Source organism: Elgaria multicarinata, chromosome 7 (assembly GCF_023053635.1).
Source record: "Elgaria multicarinata webbii isolate HBS135686 ecotype San Diego chromosome 7, rElgMul1.1.pri, whole genome shotgun sequence".
NCBI lineage: Eukaryota > Metazoa > Chordata > Lepidosauria > Squamata > Anguidae > Elgaria > Elgaria multicarinata.
In genome coordinates this window covers 76,074,239-76,094,902 of record NC_086177.1, presented here as the reverse complement: position 1 = coordinate 76,094,902, position 20,664 = coordinate 76,074,239, and the positions used below count along the sequence as shown (strand labels likewise).

At 38.9% G+C, this 20,664-nt stretch overlaps 1 protein-coding gene across 1 annotated transcript in view; it reads left to right on the top strand.

Moving 5' to 3' along the window:
* Positions 1–20,664, top strand: part of JPH1 (junctophilin 1) — a 77,907-nt gene that overhangs the window by 6,541 nt on the left and 50,702 nt on the right. Inside the window, exon 2 of the mRNA XM_063130848.1 lies at positions 686–1,442. Within this exon, the coding sequence (XP_062986918.1) occupies positions 686–1,442 (757 nt within the window). The remainder of the gene's footprint in view (positions 1–685; positions 1,443–20,664) is intronic.

Here is a 20,664-nt window from a genome sequence, read left to right as displayed (position 1 = left end):
TCCCCTCTTGGCAGCTTTCTGAGTGGTCTTGGACAAGTCACTTTTAGTCTGAGTTACCTTACCCTTTTGTTGAAAGGGAAGAATGACTTAATGTTGTCTATGCATCATGACAGAGATCCACTGAGCTCTACAAGGCCTAATTTTCATTTGCCATCATCAAAAGATAGTCTTTGGGATTCCAACATGTGGGATGGGAGTTACAAGTGGCACCAGGGGTTTGTGGTGTGCTTGGACAGGAGCAGAAGAGCCTGTAGGCCTGGCTATGGCATAGAGTCTAGCCTTCTCTGCTAAATGCTGCTGGGCTCAGTAGACTGCAGGTAAACCCTACCCAGTGCTCAGATTGGGGAACGAACAGAGTGCACACTATCTTGTGGCACGCTTGTTAAAAAAATGTCTACCACTGAGTTAGCTTAGGGTTTATACTTACCCAGTAGATTTTTTTTTTTACTTTGATTAGCAGATTCCATGCAACATTGCAAACATTTTCAGTAATGTATATGATAGTAACATAGAAATATATAACCGTCCTCTCCTATCTAAATTATTTGTAAGAAAAAGAGAAGTGATTCTAGACCTAAGTTCATATTTTAGTGGTGAAAAATGAAGTTGAATATTCAGGACTATTAACACTATGAATATAAACATCAGATATTTACTGTTTCCTTCTTTTTATTTATTTGAAAAGGTACGTACCAGGGACAATGGACAGGAGGGATGAGACATGGCTATGGTATGCGGCAAAGTGTTCCTTACGGCATGGCGACGGTGATCCGTTCACCCCTCCGGACATCTCTATCTTCACTCCGTAGCGAGCAGAGCAATGGCACTGTTCTACATGACATTACTTCGGACAGTCCAGCTGGAACAAGAGGAGGGTTTGTGCTAAATTTTCACAGTGATCTTGAAGGTATTGGTAGTAAGAAAAAAGGAGGCTTGTTCAGAAGAGGATCCCTTCTTGGTAGTATAAAACTTAGAAAATCTGAATCAAAATCATCAATTTCTAGCAAACGTAGCTCTGTCAGGAGTGATGCTGCTATGAGCAGGATTAGTTCTAGTGATGCCAATTCTACTATTAGTTTCGGAGATGGCGATTGCGATTATTGCCCAGTAGAAGACCACGTAGATGCCACCACAACAGAAACGTACATGGGAGAATGGAAGAATGACAAGCGTAGTGGTTTTGGTATTAGCGAGCGCTCAAATGGTATGAAATACGAAGGGGAGTGGCTAAACAATAAGAGACATGGATATGGATGTACCATGTTTCCAGATGGCACCAAGGAAGAGGGAAAGTACAAAAACAATGTTTTGGTCCGTGGAATAAGGAAGCAGCTTATACCAATAAGGAACACAAAAACTAAAGAAAAAGTGGAACGAGCACTCGAGGGCGCCCAGCGTGCAGCTGCCATGTCAAGAACTAAAGTGGAAATTGCAAGTTCAAGGTATGTCGTTTCAAAGCAAACTTACTCCTTGCATCGGTGACACAAACTAGAAACGTTTTGTTAGTTATGAATTATTTTGGCAAATGTACAACTGCAAATTCAGATTTCAGTATTTTGAGTGCAATTACACTTGCTTCAGTAGATATGTGACTCCGAAGAGAATTTGGTTCAACAGTTTTGAGGAGCTTGAGGGCCTTGGAATGGGATTGCACTGGCATTATTAACATTCATTGTAATGATTCTTGGGTGAATAGATCTAGTTTATGAATACAGACGTTTATGCCTTTCCCATCCATTGATGTGCTCATCTTGAGTAGTTACATAGATACAGCCTTTGTAACCAGCTTGATTAAAAGGGTGTCTCTGTCAACTTCATTAAATGCCCTAACCACTTGAAAATCCCTGAAGCTTTCCTGTGTTGCATAGTTCATAATCTCTGAAGGAGGCCCCATGATTACAACATAGTAGGGAACTGGTTTAATATTTGGATTAGTCTGTTTTGCACTTTTTGTAATTACATGGGATGTACTTTGCCATAGGTGAGACCAAGCAAATACCTTTTGACATCCATATTAGTTTTCTGCAGGAGTGTCTTACATAATTGTATATGTGGAGCACTGTATTCATTTTTATTCTTGTGTTTTGCTAGCTACTTTGGAAGTGGTCATGCCAAAGGATGGAATAAAAATATTTGTCTAGTTAAATAAAGAGAATGGGTTGGATCCAGATTCAGGAATATTTATAGCAGAGCCACAGACTCCCATTGGTTTCAACAGGTCTACTCTATGTATAGATAAATCTGGATCAAACCCAGTTTATGACTTTGCTTATAAATTAATATAAGCTTATTTTTTGCAGTTCAAATTAACTTTTTGAGTCCCAATTTATGCCACTCACAAGTTAGATGCAGTTGCCACCTGGTAGACATTCTCTTTCAGATTTTCTGATATGGGCTAACTTTGTCAGAATGTTAACACAATGGGTAGGTAAGCCTTGCAAGCAACAATCTTATAACTTCCAATTATAAGTATCTTCTCAGCTGTGAATTAATTCTTTGGCAAGCTACACAGATCAGTGGGTTTCAGGAAAACCAATTTTTACAGGTAAGGTCAGGATATATTTCTGGGAAATGGTATAAAATTTTAAATTCCATTTCCCAACCCATTTATTTAGAATATTGTATGAAATGGTTGTGGAAGAATATTCTGAAGTATTTGCATTGCAGTCTTGGCAAGAAAATATTCTGTAACATAAATCGGAAGGATATGTTTGTATTACACTATTTAAAAAATGACCTTGTGCAACTGACCTCTGACATTTAGATTAAATCAACTTGCTTGTGGGCATTCTGAAGTGGTACATTCACTGTACATGCAGTAATGATGATTCTTAAACAGTTTGAGCTGGGACGAAGTTTCATATTTAAATGACATGGTAAAAAAACCAATTTTAAACAAATGTATAAGGCAACTGTGTATTATAGAACTCTGCTTTAGAGGTCTGCACCAAGAGAGGAAATGTACATGATTACACAATTTGCCCTCCAAGGAATGTTGGTAGCTTGATTCTGTAAAGAAGTCAGGAAGAACTTGGCAAGCATGATCAGCCAGTGGAGTACTGTATCGATAGCTTAGTCTATAATGTGTTCAAGGAAACATCTTATTAGACAACAGATTAACAGCTCAACCCTCATTTTGGTGTGTGTGTGTTTTCAAATTTTCAATAAAAAGCAATCTTCATAATGTGAGATTTGAAAAAATAAGATAGTACTTTGGATGAACATCTGTTGCATTTTTAAGAATCTTGCATTTTTAAAAGAGAAATTTGTTTTTTGTTAGGGTTTGTGAATGTTAGTTTTATGAGTACTGGTTCATATAGTCATTTATGAACCACTGGTTCATATAGTCCAGCACTATCTGCTGTAACTCGGGGGAGGCCAGCATTCCTGACCATTTGCAGTGCTGACAAGAGGTTCTGAGAGTTGAAATGCAAAACATCTGGAGATCTACCTTCTACCCACCTTTGCTCTAACTCACAAAAGCACTCCAAGGCCTCATTCAGAGATCCTTCCTAGTCCTGCAGCCAGTCATCCTTTTTCCAGAGATGCCAGCGATGAAAATAGGGACTGTCTATATGCAAAGCATGTTCTGCACAACTGAGTGATGGCTTGTACCCAAAAGGGCCTTTCTAAGCAAAAGAAACTACTTATTAAAAGAACAGATATGCAGAAGGGATATTATGCAAGGAACAACCATCCTTGAGCATATTCCATCATTTTGCTGCGTGGAAACTTGTGTAGTTCTAATGGGTTGAAATGATTAAAGATGATGATGGAGAAATAAATCCAAGGGCCAGAGTAGATGTTGCATAGTGGACACATACAACAGGCTCAACTTCTTGGTTGACAGTTTGTGCTGACAGTTTGACCAAAGGAATGACAAGGAAGCTGTTTAACCTTTTCCCAAAGTCCTTTGCAGGAGGAAAGGTATGGGTGGATGAGTAGAAGCCACTTTACCACTTACCTCTTTTCCACCTGTCCCTGGAAAAGCAGCTTTGGCATAGACTTGGATTCTGACTGGGTAAAATGTCAAGTGGGAAAAGTTGAAGCAACCCCTTTCCTCACTCCCCAGCCTCTGATATAAATTGCCATCTCCAGAAGCTTCTTTTTCGTTATCATAATTTTTAACAAGTGGGGAAACTCTTACACACATCCCCCAGGTAATTTTAGTTTTGGCCCTAAGTCTAAGCAAGGTAGGGCAGCAGCTTTCAAACTCTGGTAAAGGTTCTGCCAATACTTGATTCTCTCCCCAAATCAGCAAAAACATTTTGCTTTCCTTTTATCTGCATATGGCTCCCTAATTTTCCCATCTACTTCCTGATTTATTGTTCCCCCACCCACCCCATTCCCTGTTCTTGGGCTCATTTGCAGCAACCGAGAACCTTAGCAAAGTAGAAGCTGCTCATTGTGGCAGCTGTTTGTGCAGCCTCTCACCACGGGAATTTGTGCCTTTACATCACACCATGCCTTTCCCCAGCAATTTTGGGTGGTCAGCTCTTCCTGGGACAGCTGCTTACTACATGGATCAGCCTCCGCATACCTGCTTTTAAAGTGGCCACTGCTCGTCTGTGTTAATAGGCCTAGGTGTACACTGAGGAGCTAACTACATGTTATACACAGATAAATACTGTATTTGCATGTTTTATAGCTGGAGTAGTGTGTGGTGAGAAGATAAGAGTGGGCCTAGAAGCCAAGGCTCTGGTTCAAATAGGTATATATGTGGGCATAAGCTGATATAGCTGTTCTATAAATCGGGAAGCAGGTCTATAAAATTGAAATAATTGGCATAAGCCCAAGTTATGATAATCCTTGTAACTGGCTTCTTAAAGCTGCCAAAGCTTTTAAGAGAGCCGCCAAAAATGAATCATACCCATTCTTGTCCTTTCTAATGAACATCTTTTAGGGAACCCCCAGAAACCTACTTCCTCTCCACACAATGGTAGTACTGAACAAGAGCAAAATACACTATTTATTAATACGCCTGTATGGGATCATTATAGAAGTAAAGGAGAGACAAGGCACCAGAAACACATCCCTAAAAACTAGGAAAAGTCAGAAAAACCTGGCACCCCCATATTTAATTAGCATGCCACTGCCATGGGTTTTCCAACAGTGTAATCAACTATCCAACAATATGGATGCACACAGAAGCAGAGTCATGTCTGCTTCACCATTCATTGTGCTGAGGCACTTCACCCTGCAAAATCCATTTACGATTGAGGCTTTTAAGGCTGTAATCCAGGGCAAATGTATTTGGAAGTATGTCATAAGACCTACTTCTGAATAAAGATACAGAGGATCAGTCTACAAGCATCTTTGCAGGGCATATGCTTCATGCTAATTTATCTATTTGCAAAGTTCCTGGTACATCTGAGTCTAGACTCCCTAATTTTAGGTTTGGAAGTTGTTCACTGTTAATAATCAACAATTACTCCAGGCCTTTTTAAAGTTGGCTAAGGTGCCCATGGCTTATTATTCAAACATGACTTTGGTTTGTAAGCACGTCTGTTAGGGTGTATTCAGTTTTTATTCTGTTGTTGTTGTTGTATTTTTGGTTGTGTTTTAATGTATTTGTTTTTACTATTGTTTTAATCAAGTTTTATTTGTGATTGAGGCTTAACAATACAGTAGCAATATTTACATTACCTTGACATGAAGATGGAGCAGCAGAGTTTTGTACAATCCTTTTATTGATGGCTATTGATTCCTTTTATTGATACCATGTCCAAGGCCCATTTCACATACTACACTTTGAGATGAACACCAAAGTTGTTCTAAGCTTATATCTAATAAAGTAAAATATATTTGAGCTGAACACCTATATCAGATAAACACAGTTATTGGGAAGCTGTGATTGGCTGCAGTTTCCTCTTGAATCTATGCTCAATGGCAAATTTGGGTTTGCCTCTGCCTAGTGAACTGGCACTGAGGCCTTAGCTAGACCAGGCCTATATCCCAGGATCATCCCGGGATCATCCCTCTGCATCCAAATGACACACAGGGGATCCTGGGAGCAGGCAGAAATGACCCCTCCATTTGCCTGGGATAATCCTTAGGTCTAGCTAAGGCCTGAGACTTGACAAAGCAGAAACAGTCTTTGAACTGGCACAAGACTGTGGATGCACAGTTCACTTATTCCTAACTGCTAAAGTTTGGGAATGTTTCTCTGTCATTATTCTTTCCCTGCCTTAGTGAGGATCACACGGCAACTCAAGACTAGAAAATACATCCAGTTTCAACTATGTTACTACATTAAGAGAAAGTCCTTCATCCTTCATTATTATCTATACTACATTTGGTTCCAAAATACCTTCTATGCAGCTTCACTCTACACCCCCTCACACTCATATCAGAGAATGGTATTTCAAAATCCTATTAACCTGAAGTATTTAATTTCATAATGTAGGCATGTTTCAAACTTCCTTGGCCTTTACTGGGTCTAGATGCCCAGTAAAGTTATTTTTACCAGCTTGTGTAATACACATATCATTGTAATACTTATTTGAGAACATGTAATGAAGGAGGTAGAGCTGAAAGTATGCACATGTGCCACCCCTTGCATCTGATTTGCCAGGGGGGCATTGTGTTGGGGGGAGGAAGAACAGGACACTTGGCTTGCCCCCATTGGTGGACGCAAGGTGGTGCTACTGGCTGTGGGAGGGGTCCACAAGATCACATTAGTCGTTGGGGCCCTTATTATAGCCTCTTATGGTACATAAAGTCTGCAAAGGTTTAATTTAAAGAAATAGTATTGTGGACCTTTTCAGTAGCTATGGATATGTGTTACAGCTTTACAGAGATCTGTAAAGCTGTAACACATCTATAGACTATGGGAAAGTACCACAATACTATTTCTTCAAATTAAACCTTTGCAGACTTTATGTACCGTCTTCCTATTTTTGGGCCAACAGAAACACAGATTTTAATTTATCGATTCATATAACTAGAAGGGAAAGGAGGGTACCGATTTTCAACTTCAAAAACTGACCCTGTCCAGACAACATGCTGAACCATGGTGGTTAACCATTTTGAGCTAAATGTTATGGCCTAGCTTCCAACTCTGATATTCTATAATTCTATGATTCCATGTCATGTGAACCATGACAGAATGTTATGTGAAGCATTCCTAACCATAGTGGCTACACAACCATGGTTTAAACATGCTCACTAAGAATTTACTGCAAAAGGATCTAACCATGGTTTAGCATGTTGCATAACAGGCCCAATAATCTGAATACATTCACTGGTAGTATTGCTGTGGCTTAGACGTAGGCTTCAGATAAAAATACAACTAAGTTCACACTTGTGTATATGGATACTTAAGTCAGTATGAGCATCTCTCACTACCCTAAAGTGACTAGTTTCTGGGGTAAGGAAGGAAGGGTCACTTCCAGTAGCAGATGCCACATAGCTATAATTAACCAGGCTTTCTTTCTGTCTTCACCTGCAATACCTTCTGATAGGAAATTTAAACACATAGTCCTTGGTGTGGTGGCAGAGAAACAGAAAAGTGTAGCAAGCCGTAATTATTTAAAGATTTTACCTTTCAACAAAAAATTGCCAAGGCAGCTAACAATGGGTTTTAAAACAGTAACAATAAAAACAGCATCATAACTCTCAAAAGCCATTTAAAACCACTAAAAGCCAAACAAAAAAAAAAAACAAAGGCCTGAGAAAACAGAATTATTTGACCAGGCATCTAAAAGTCAATAGATTTGGTGCCAAGTAATCAGATTGGGGTGGGTGGGAGTTAAGGCACCACTACCAGGAGGGAACTACGTATCTCTAGTAGCCAACCTCACTTCACAAGGTGAAAGTGTCAGGCAGGTTCACCTTGCTGTAGGCCGTCCTTCAAATATTCAGTTCCTAGAGTTGAGGGGGTGGGTGACAGCATGCAGGAAGTGTTCATCCTTCCTTCAGTTGTGGGAATTAGGATTTTTTTTAAAAAAAAAAACTTAAATGGGTATTAATGGATTTTTTTCTCCTTTTCTGAAGCTTAAGTGCTTCATGGAACTGAGGAGATGAGGCCTCAGCCCATATCAGAAGACCCTGTGGGCCATATCTGATCCCATGCCACCAATTCCCCACTCACATATGAGAGCATTTAGGACTTTAAGGATGTGATTCCTTAAAGATTGTGCCCTCGATGATTGTAATTCTGACCACTCCAGTCTCCTACCCTCGCCACCCACAGGATGGGGAGGGGGTGTCAGATCTAGGGCCCATAAGATTGCTCCCTGAACGTTAGAATAAATACTTTGATTTGTGCACGGAAACAAACTCATAATCGATGAAGACCTTAAGCACTGACAAGGTACCATTTTTCAAGAAAGGTTGCAGCTAGGAGACATGCAAAGCTGGTTAAAAGCATTTCATGCTACAGCAAATACTTGAACATTTATCTGCAAAGCTGAATCTAATAGTATCCTCAAGATGTGGACTTGGTCCATTAGAGCAGTGTAATTTCATCTGTGACAACCTGAACCTCCATTTCCTGGTCAACTATTGCCAACCAACTATACCTTGGTGTTGTCTGGATTGAGCTTCAGCTTATTTGTCTTCCTACAGAGCATTACTGATTCCAGGCACCTGTGTGGAACATCCACAGCATCACCTGAATTTGGTGTAAAGTAGAAATGGAGCTGGGTATCATCAGCATACAGATGAAACTTCACTCCCAAGTCCCCAAACAACCTTTTACAGTGGTTTCATGTAGCTGTTAAACAGCATCAGAGCCCAAATGAAAACTTGTAGAATCCCATAGCATAAATACTGTAGGGCAGAGCAACCATCACCCATCACCATCAGTTAGAAACAGTCATGTAGGAACAAAACCACTGAAATGCATCACCTCCAGTTACTTACTCAAAATGTAGCATGCTGCAATTACAGTTGCATCCGAAGTTGCCTGTTCAGTTTCATTGGGCAATAGACATACAGGCACCTGCACAGGAGTTATTTGTTTGTAAAGGTCTTGTGGAAGAGACTAGATACCCTTTGCTACTGTTATGCATCTCAGCACACCTGATTTCTAAGCTACTTTCAGATTGCACCATGCTATGATCATAGTAGTTGTCTGTCATGTATATTTTTGAGCTAGATCAGAGGTTTCAACTGTGATGCAGATGACTCTTAAGAAATTCATCCATTCCTTAATTTTAGCATCACTTCGTTAAATTTCAAGAGTTAACAGGATTTAGAATAATGTTGCTTGTTAAGCAGTTTCAATATAATTTTCTGCTTTGTTGTTTTTTGTTTGATGACCTAGATTTCTCAAAGGCATTCTACTTCAGATTCTGCCCCCAATGAACATTAGCAACTAACCCTGCCAAACGGTGTGGAATTATGTGCAGGGCAGACAACTTTCCACTCTGGATTAAGCTGACGCTACCAGTCTCACTTTACGCAAGACACTAAACTGGGCACTTGCAAGACTAGTGCCTTGCACATCTTTAAAATGCTTTACTTATTATAGATGCAATATGAACATTGTGTTTAGGAATAGGATTCAGCTGATGCTAATGGTATTAATATAAGTTGCCTGCTTTTGTGCTAACTTGATGGCACTTTTGAACACAAAGAATGTAGAATACAATAATTTGTAAGGGTATATGCTTTGATTGGTAGCCCAAGAATAAGTACAATCTCTGGGATTTGCAGTTCTTGAATGACCTGTGACCAAGTAGCCACATAGTTTAATTACCCGCCTCCTCTGGAAGTCATGAATATGATTAAACAAACGTGTCTGAAATTCTGGTTACACAATAACAGTTGAATGGCAGAATAAAAAATATTGATCACTTTGTGTACAGTCATGTTTAATTTAATATTATTTTTACTCCAAAAATAAAGGATCCGTTCTCACTAATAATAACATCTTTAATATTCTGATTTATGCAAATTCAATTGGTCATTAGCCCAGAAATGTGACATGTGTAATTTAAGTTGAAGGTGAATTCAGTATTCTTCACAATATGTTACTTCAATAGAAACATAAACATATTTCTTGTTTATCCAGAATTTCTAAATATGTTACTGAAATTTAAGAAGAGTTAATTACGCCGAACTAATGATCAGTTATAAGTTCTAACTATATTGTTTTTATTTTATGTATTTGCCGCTTTTCAGTTGTTTTCAAACTGGCTTAGTAAAGATGAATAATAATAAAATACGTAGTTAACTATTTGTACTGGCCTGGTTCCTCTGATATCGGTGAAAATAGCTGATTAATCTTCACTCTGGAAATGTGTATAGGAATCTTGACAACAGAAGGTGCTGTTACGGTATAGTACTAACAGTAGTGGTGAACTCACACTTTTGACTGAGAGATTAGCTATGCCAGTATTTACTGTAAGTACTTGCTTTTCTCTCTTCCACTTGCCATCCAAAACCAAATCACTGTAGTACAGGACCAGAGACAGTTGTGCCCTCAAGTATATTTGTGCAGTTTCCATTGATTTTTGTGGAAGTCGATAATGCATGTGTGAGGACAGATTGGATTGATTTGAACTGGAACAGCAGAACCTGCTAAAACATGAAACATTTTCACACCATGGGAATCTAAGAATTTACTGGTTTCAGATGACAGGTACATTTTCGTAAAGACATCTGAATGCTTGTGATAGGTCTTGTGGTTGCACTACTCAAGGCCATTTTATCATTTCTCTTTATAGGCTGTTGAATTCCAGCCCTCATTTGCCAAACACTTTCATTCATTCAGAACCCCATTAAAGTCAATGGGATATGAGCAAGCTCAAAGCACAGCATATTGATCAGTCTCTTTTCCTGGTATGTATGTGTTTTTCTCAATAACAGAACTCAAACAAATTGACAAAGGGATATCTCTGTCTTAAGTTGAGTGTTCATGGTGACATTATTACTGTTTGTACAATGTTTGCCCAGAGACCGCTACTATTGTGAAATGTTCCTAGGCTATATTGGTTCACCCATTTATACAGGGTATTTCTGAGGACAAAGGTATTGTTTTCTTTTATTGATGTTATAAATAACATCATTGCCTGGAGTCAAGAAAAGTGCAATGATGTCCTGGAAACTGGGACAACACTAGAGTAGGAAGGAGGCACATCAAAGGCTGCTCCCACATGATCTGCAGTTATGACATTAGCAAAACAGCACAGGACGAACATGCGCTGTAGCATCTGCCATGTCACAAATGAAATGTTAAAAGGGTTAGACTAAAAAAATTGCCTGAGTGATGTTGGACAACCATTCACGCCTTGAGATGTGTCTCACATTCATGAAGAGCACTGTTTCCCTTTGGCAAAGCAATCAAATATTGGTATAATTGTTTCCACTAATTGCAAACTCACAATTGTTTGCTATTTAAGGGATCCTGACAGGACTGTAGCCAACATGGAAGCCACTGAAAAACAAGGAGACATTGGCCTTAGCTAGACCTACCTTTTGTTCTGAGGGAGAGGAGAGGAGAGGAGACCTTGCATTGGGATTAATGTGAGATCTTGCCCCCGTTTACACGTAAGGCACAACGACCTCAGGAAGAGAAGCGTTGCGCCCGCCATTTTTTTAATTTTTAAAGCTCATGTGCTGAAGGTAGGTGCTTTTTAATATTTCATTTCATTTCCCCACCCCACCCCCACTCTGACCCAGATGGGCGCAGTGCTCCTGAGGAGTGCTGGGCCCCATGTGCGGCTCCAGGCTCCGCACAAGTAATTGTGCGGAGCAGGATCAAGCTGCGGAAACGGACCACACGTTCCACAGTCTAGGGCTCAGCTTGGGACCATGGAAAAACCGGGCCCAAAGGGGAGGGCTATATCCTGGGGCAAGGGTGGGATGATCCCTCCCTGATCCTGGGATCCCCTGTGCGTCATGTGGACGCACAGGGACGATCCCGGGGTTCGCCCCGGAATATAGCCTGGTCTAGCTAAGGCCATTGACATACTTGGGAGAATCCCAAAGTTTGCAGAAGTATACAAAATTCTTAGGAAGGGAGAATCTAAAGGGGGGAAACTCTAATAAGAAATTAGCATTCCCATTGGCCACAGAATGCTGAGGATTTGTTTTGGTGAAGCAAGGAGGCAGGGCAAATGGAATGGATATCCTGGCTGGTTCCCTGACAGGCAACAAATCAATTGGTGAGGAAGTGGGGGTGCTTTTTATCTGATTCCGATCTAGGAAACCTCCATGCTTCATAACCTTGAGGCTTGATTATTCTAATGCAGGTTCTACTTTTATGTCTGTCTGGTATATCTGATGATATCAGCTGGTACAGAAAGTAGTAGTCTGCCTCTCAGTAGGTGAATTGGAAAAGCATGTTACTCCAGAGCTCCAGTGAGTGCACTGGTTTCATATTAATTTCCAGGCATAGTGTAATGTGTGCATTTAAAATTATCAAGTCCTAACCAACCCATTGCTCATAATAAACTTCTCCTGTTAACCTACAGAGCTTTTCACTGTCTAGCTCCTTCCTATCTTTCCTCTCTCATCTCACACTATCGCCCCGCTCATGCTCTTCGCTCCTCTAATGCCATGTTTCTCACCTGCCCAAGGGTCTCTACTTCCCTTGCTCGGCTTCGTCCATTTTCTTCTGCTGCCCCTTACGCCTGGAAAGCTCTTCCAGAACATTTGAGAACTACAAGTTCAATCGCAGCTTTTAAAGCTCAGCTAAAAACTTTTCTTTTTCCTAAAGCTTTTAAAACTTGATTTTGTTCTGACTTTTATACTGTTAGTTTTACTCTACCCTGTGCCTGTTTGGTGCACTCTCTTTCCCTTCCTATTGTTTTATTATGATTTTATTAGAATGTAAGCCTATGCGGCAGGGTTTTGCTATTTTATTGTTTTATTCTGTACAGCACCATGTACATTGATGGTGCTATATAAACAAATAAATAAATAAATAATGTTTGGCAAGGTTGGGCACTTGCTGTAACCCAGGCTATTTTTAATTTATTTAAATTTTAAAAAATTAATTTAATTTACTTTAAAAAAAAATGTAAAAAAACTTTTGAGCAAATGTCTAGGATGTTTAAAGCACCCCTCCAAGCCTGAGAGCACTGCCAACCCAATGCCAGGCCCACTGAGCCAGCTGTGCTGAATGGCGCATGGTTTACATGCACTACTATCAAAGGAGTATGCAGTTGGTGGAGAGGGAAGAGCAATTTTATTAGATAGTACCGAAATGTGATGATAAAAATCTTTTATAATTCTTTTATAATTGCTTAAATGTTCTTGAAGACTACTTAGAAAAGAGTCATCAAAAATTGTGATTGCAAGCATGTTTGTTTAGCTCACAGGTAGCCAACTTGCAAAATGAGTACCATAAACAGCAGAGGAAAGGGGACATTTTTGCCCTACCTAAAAGGGTCATAACAGTTTCAGAAAGACAAGCACATATTTATCTTGTAAACTCGCCCTTAAGAACTGCTACCTCAGCCTTATCAATTCATGCAGCTGCTTCTGGGCATGGAGCAATGTGAGTCAATGCAGTTACAGAGGCATCCTATGTGAAATAGCTTATTATGTACTTACACTGTATAAGACATATACATATGTGCATTATTTTCCACTTTTACTGTGCTGGTAGTTGATTTGATTTAATGGAATTATTCCACATTCCACTGTAGATTAAATGGAAACAGCAATGGATTTGGCTTGTTTGACAGATCAATTAAGAGCACCTCCTTGCTTATCACAAAGAAGTTAACTGTGGGTTAATGTGTAACAGAACCAAAGCAATTAACAGTGAATGGTATTTAGTAAGTACTGATAATTCTGGCTCCTGCAGCCCAAAATTCAAAGTAAGGAGTATCAGATCCATCTTTAACGTCTCTGATAATCAAGAACATCTTGATTATTTATATTTATTTATTACATTAATAAACTGTCCCATAGCTGAAGCTCTCTGGGCGGTTTACAAAGGTTAAAAACAGTAAACATTAAAACATATACAAATTTAAAACCATCAAAAGCACAAAAACAACAATATCCATTTAAAAGAACAACTGTAATCCTTTAGGTTGGGAAGATCTTGTATTCTTCTCCCCCTGTGTTATGATTTTGCTGTTTTGTATTGTTGTTTAAATTGTTTTATTTATTTTAGTGCCATTTTTTGTTGTATCAATATGCTGTTCACTGCTCTGGAGGTATAATTTTAAGAAGACAAAACATAAACAGTTCCACAAGAACATTGCATTCAAAACTTGCTGTCAAATGTAAAGCCTTTCAGACACAGAATCATTGTTTGGCCATTCTGCAATCAACATATCTCTCTGGTATTTCTTCTCGTCCAACACCCCCACCCCCTGCAAATTGGTAAATTTACTGCCAGTGGAGCGAGAAAATGAATGCCAAACAAAGCTCTTTCTGTGTGTGAAAAATAAACACCGCATAGGCCACATCCTTCTGTGAATATATTAATGCCATTAGTGCCAAAGGGGGCTTAGAAATAAATAGAGCTGGATGGTTGTTTTAATGGAGAGTTTAATTGCGAGAGTTTCTTCAGGTTTCTCTGCAAACTGTTTTTGAAGATCTGCAAATAAGGTCATGACTGCAAGAATGGGCTCTATGCGAGTTTGCAACATGATTAAGTAAATATTTGTATACATTCAATATTTTCATTCTAAACACCTTTACCTTTTTAAATCTACACAATCAATGTGAAACTTCCTTCCAGTTAATTTCTTTCCTACCCCAGCCACAGAAGAAGACAAAAATGTTCCAACTACCATAAACCAAATGCTAGAGAGGAGGTATAAAGACAGACAAACAGACAGAAAGAAATGGAGGAAGGGATGGAGATAGGGGGAGAGTCATGGGTGATAGGGTATTTAAGAGGGTTTAAATGGATTGATTTCATGGTTACATGTGGAAAATATTTCGTATAGAAATTAAGTTCAGGAACAAAGACCGTGGAGGTCATCTACACCAAGCAGATATTGCACTATGAAAGTGGTATGAAAGCAGTATATAAAAGGCAGGAGCCACACTACTGCTTTATAGTGGTACTGAAGTGCACTGACGACTGTTGGGATCCATGACCCATACCACATATGCTACTTTCACAGTATTATATCCTGCTTGGTGTTGTCAGTGCACTTCATTACCACTATAAAGCAGTGGTATAGATCCTGCGGTGCACTTCAATATCACTATAAAGCAGTAGTGTGGCTCCTGCCTTTTTTATACCACTTTCATACTGCTTTCATAGTGGAATATCCTGCTTGGTGTAGATGAGCCCCATATTTCTTCAGCAGTTTCTGTCGTCTATTTCAAGTTGTTGTGTGGGGTTTCACTTTAATAAACAAATCCAGTAGATCTTCAATCCATCGTTCTAACTTTGGGAGTCTTTCCTTCCTTCCAGTGCTGAAATATCATATGGTTAGCTACAAGCTAAAGTTTACAGGGAGCGCAAAGAACAAAAGGCGCAACATTTCATTTAAAAGGGAAAAAACTATTCAAAGGCAAAATTAAGATGGGAGAAATTAATTAACACTGTACAGGATCCTTTCTTACAGAATCCAGTAACATATAATAAAAACCCAAATAGGTCTAACTTGATAAAATATATTTTATAAACGAATGTTTTAACAAAAAAGTCTTCGTTGGTGGTCTAATGATGCAGACATTGTGTTGAAATGTGTTTGGCTATTATATGTTACTAGATTTGGTAATAAAATATTACTTGCAGAAAAAGGCCCATACTTCTCTCTGTGCACATTATCGCTTTCTGGTGGGTCAGCAGAGAAGTCTGTCTAAATAAGGAAATGAATGAAATTGGCTTATCAGCATTTGACAAGAATATAGCCCACGAGTAGCTGATATAGTAGCTCATCGTTTAACTGCTATCACCAGCGCTGTCTTCCTTATATCCTATGTATTTTATCACCTACTTTGTTGCTAAATGAATGTAAAACTTTTATCTTCTGTATTTAAAAAGAGTAAGGTATTATTTGACTTCATATGCTAGCTTTAACTTCTTAAAAGAATCACCTATTTAAAAAAACATAATGGTTTGTTTTTTTAATTGCCATTTAAAATGTGTATTTTCTAACAAAGGAATATACATGTTCCAAGTCAATGGTGGGCATCTCAGGCTTTCTTTATAAGTGTTTTATGCTGAGAATGTTACAGAGGAACTTAATGGTTACATATTTCGACAGTACAACTGCCAGTACTAGCTAAATTGGAAGACACTATGTTCTAATATCCATAATACACACCACTGTAATACAAAGCAACTCTGTGATGTTCGCAATCTGATGCTCTTACTGCATTCCTGGGAATCTGGTTCTGCAGCCAGCTACTTCCACTAAAATGAATGACAAGAGTTTCTGTAAGAACATCTTTGTTCACATAGTTAAGGACATTTTTGTTTCAGCTTTTCGTTTAATGTTAGCGTTTGTTACACAATCCCATCTGATTGAGTGAATGTTCTCTTCTAATGTAAGGATTAGAACAACGTGGTTAAATAACCTCTCCCATATTCAGCAAAGCAAGCCGTTTTAGTGGTTAATAATTTATTTATCTTAAAATTATAATTAAATGTATAGGCTGCATTTTGGTCATAGGTTCTCAAGATAATCATTAAAAACATAAGATAATGTTATAAATCTATTTAAGGGCTTGAGCCAGTTAGAAGCAACAACAAAAAATCCAACCACAAACAAAATTTCAGGAAAAACTGCAAGAGGACCAGCTGTATAGACAAAAAAGATCTTTAATTCCCAGTACATTTTGAACACTTGTCTTTTTCATAGTAGAAATTGTTTTACAAATAATAAGGCAATTGGGTCTGTTCACCCATTCAATAAGAGCATTCCTCTTAGTATATAGATATATTTCTAAGACTTTTAAAAAGTTATTTGAGAGGCCACCTCATCCCTTACGCTCCTGCCCTCTGGGTATTACTTTAATATCTGCTCTTGAGTGTATGTAGTCAACTTGCAACACAGAGATATCTTATAATGGTTACCTTACATTTATCTGATATGGTAAGCAACCTTTGAAAATTTCTGAAGAGAGGAGCAGCTTATAAATATCTATTTGCTTCCCAAGAGAGAGAGCCAGCACACTAACTGGTTCTGCATGCTCCCTAGATTCCTCTGGCAGCCACTCCCCAAAGGGCGTTTAGCGTAGTTGCTCCTACCCCCTAGAATTAAGATATGTGCTACTGATTGTGAGCTTCAGGCGCATGCTAAAAACATTTGTTTTTCACTCACACCTTTTTCAGTTTAATTTTTATCGATCAAGTACTATCTACTGTTTATCTGCCATGCTACTGGTTACTCGTTTAGATATGTATATGTTGAAATGGATATTTTACTATCCTTACATTGCATTTTATTGTGTTTGTGATTATGTTTTTGTATTGCACGTTGCTTTGGTAAATTATTTTGTTAAGCAGTAAAAGAAGACTCCTAAGAGTGATATAACTGTTCAAATAGATCACAGATCTAGTCACTAAATGTAATGCACTGGGCAGGTCAAAGCAACATGGTCACAATGCCTGCATAAGGAAGGATCCTGGTAGGGCACAAAGAGAGACCGGTTCCTGCCCCATGTTAGCACGTGGTCCTTTGACTAAGGCCTTAGCTAGACCTACCTCATAGTCCACGAAGGAGGAGGGAAAATCTTGCGTTGTGATTAACGCAAGATCCCTCCTCTGTTTCCACGTGAGGTGTGACAACCTCAGGAGGAGAGGCTTCATGTCCGCCATTTTTTTTTAAAGAGGAAGGAGCACATGAACGCTCGTGCGCTAAAGGTAAGGTTTTTTTTAAAATTTTAATTACTTTTCCCACTCCTCCACCCTACCCCCAATGGGTGCAGCTCCCAGCTCCGCACGAGGAATCGCGTGGAGCCGGGTCAAACCACAGCAACGGGCCACATGTTCCGCGGTCTTGGGCTCAGCCCAGGACCGCAGAAAAAGCAGGCCCAAAGGGGAGGGCGAGATCCTAGGGCAAAGGAGAGATGATCCCTCCCTGATCCCGGGATCCCCTGTGCATCATGTGGATGCACAGGGACGATCCCAGGATTTGACCCAGGATTTCGCCCAGTCTAGCTAAGGCCTTAGTCTACTGTTATGGGGAATGGGAGGCTGGTGCATTTCTTCTAGCCTGTCCCCCACCCTGAGCTTGTGTTCCTTGTCTGAAATAAGTGGGTGAGCTAGACTGGGGATATGGGAGACATGTTTAGATCTTATATTTCCCATAATGAGCTTATGTAGAGAAGGACCTGTGAGAATTATCAATAATACACAGATAGCTTCATGAGATTGCAGAAGGGATTATTACTTTTTTCTTTTATATTGTTTCCTACCCTGAAGCTTAAAGGAAGTGTGGGATAAAAAGTTGTAATAATTAATGTTGAAATCAGTGTCAATTAAAACATGAAAAAGAAATCATGTGTCTCAGTAGTTGTAGTGTTTCTGATTTTCAGCTTTAACCTTGTATTGTTACTCTCCTCAGATTAATGGCAAATCCCACTGGGTTCTTCTGGTGTTGGGTTTCTTTTCTTTTCTTTTGTGCTGTGTCTCTCCCTGGAGAATATTCATTTACTTAAAGGTTCTTATCTGTGCTGTGGAGTGCTTTAATTTGAAACTTCCTGGTATGTTTACAACACATATTTGAGGTTTTTATTTTTGTTTTAAGCTTGGTTTTTAAAATTTTGTTTAATTTTGATTATGTATCAGTAACTGCCTTGGCCATCTTTTCAACATAAAAGTAGAATATAAACATTTCAACAAAATAACCTGCAATAATCATTTTGCAAGGCAGTTCACTACCTTTATTTTCACTATCACAACAAACTTGGGTTGGTCACCTTTCTCACTGAAGCCAAAATAGTAGCTAGGGAAGGTCCATAATGCATATTTATCCAGTGTGTAGAACTTGGTTCTGGACACAGGACTGTCTAGTTAGGCCTCTAAATTTTTCAGATGATAAAGCCTTGGGATAGAGCTATTGCTCTATTAAGATAAGTGTAAGACATAAGATTGGGTTTTTAAAAGCACTAAAGTACCAGTTTTAGAACAACTTGTTTTCTGATCTTCTGTACTACAGAATCTTGCAAGTTTATAAAGGGTTCCTTTATTCAAAATATGCACCAGTTACCAGAGCCGCACACTGCAATAAGAGAATTGGTCCCTCTGGGTATTACTGTAATATCTGCTCTTGAGTGTATGTAGTCAACTTGCAACACAGAGATATCTCATAATGGTTACCTTATATTTATCTGATATGGTAAGCAACCTTTGAAAAATTCTGAAGAGAGGAGCAGCTTATAAATATCTATTTGCTTCCCAAGAGAGAGAGCCAGCACACTAACTGTGTGCTGAAATGTAAAAGCTGCTTTAAAATTCATTTAACATATGTATTGCTTATCATAACTTTCACTCATTCATGTCCACAGCAATGTTATCCAATTTTCATTTGTATCCTCAAATAAAGCATATTGGTAGGAGCAAGGCAATTCGCTCACATAACACCTATACTGTGCCAGCCGCGCCAGCTCCACTGGTTACCAATGTGTTTCCGAGCCCAATTCAAAGTGCTTGTTTTGACCTTTAAAGCTCCAAACGGTTTGGGACCAAATTACTTGAAGAACCACCTTCATCCATATCAGCCTGTCCACACTTTAAGATCAGAAAGAGAGGCCCTTCTCATATGCCCACCTGTGAGAGCAATTAGGTGGGTGATCACATGGGAGATGGCCTTCTCAGTAGTGGCCCTCACACCTGTAGAACAAATTCCCATCGGAGGTCCTCCATGCACCATCCTTGCAGGCTTTTAAGAAGGTCTTGAAAACATTTTATTTTACTGTGGCCTTCCCATGATGAGTTCTGTGATTGCTGCAATTTTTGTTCTTGCTGGTTTATTGTTGGTTTTATTGATTTATTGCTATTATATTCGTGTTTTTAATATTTTAGATTGTGTTTTTAATATTTAATATTAGATTGTGTTTTTAATATTTTAACAATTTTAATGTATTTTATTGTTGCAAGCCACCTTGTGAGGACTTCTGCCCTGAAAGGCGGCTAAGAAATGTTTTCAGTATTAAGGGTTGTTGTTTTGAAACCTGAAAAATAAATGTAAAGATGTACTTTTTGTGAACCGCCCAGAGAGCTTCAGCTATTGAGCAGTATAAAAGTGAAATAAATACATAATATCCCTATTTGATTAGCTGTGTCTAGGCTAAAGAATACTTTGATGAATCTTACAACCTCTGAGTTTGATTGAGGTAACTCATTGTGCAAAGACACAATGATGCTATTGCATTGTTTGAGTCTCAAGTGTGAGCATTAAGCTTATTGTAAACTCAAAGAGGTGTGAATGAATGAGCTAACAGTGTGATATGTGGAAGGTGAGATGGGAAGACACTTTTTCTACTCCAGGGTTTCAAATATAAATTCATGGTGCTTATTTGAAGCCATATGTGTCTTTATATTATTATTAAGTATTCGGGTGAACACCATGAAAAGTTAGATATCTACCTAGGGCAACATTTTGCTTAGTTCATTTCATGTGGTGTAAGAGAGACGGGAGACATTTTTCTTCTCAATACTTCATTGACCAGGTTTGAAGCATTGATAGGTGGAGCCTATCAGGTTTTTATATCAATGTTTATTAGTGACATGTCAGAAGGAAGCGATGGGGGGGGGGAACACCGTATAAAACTATAAAGAGAATAAGA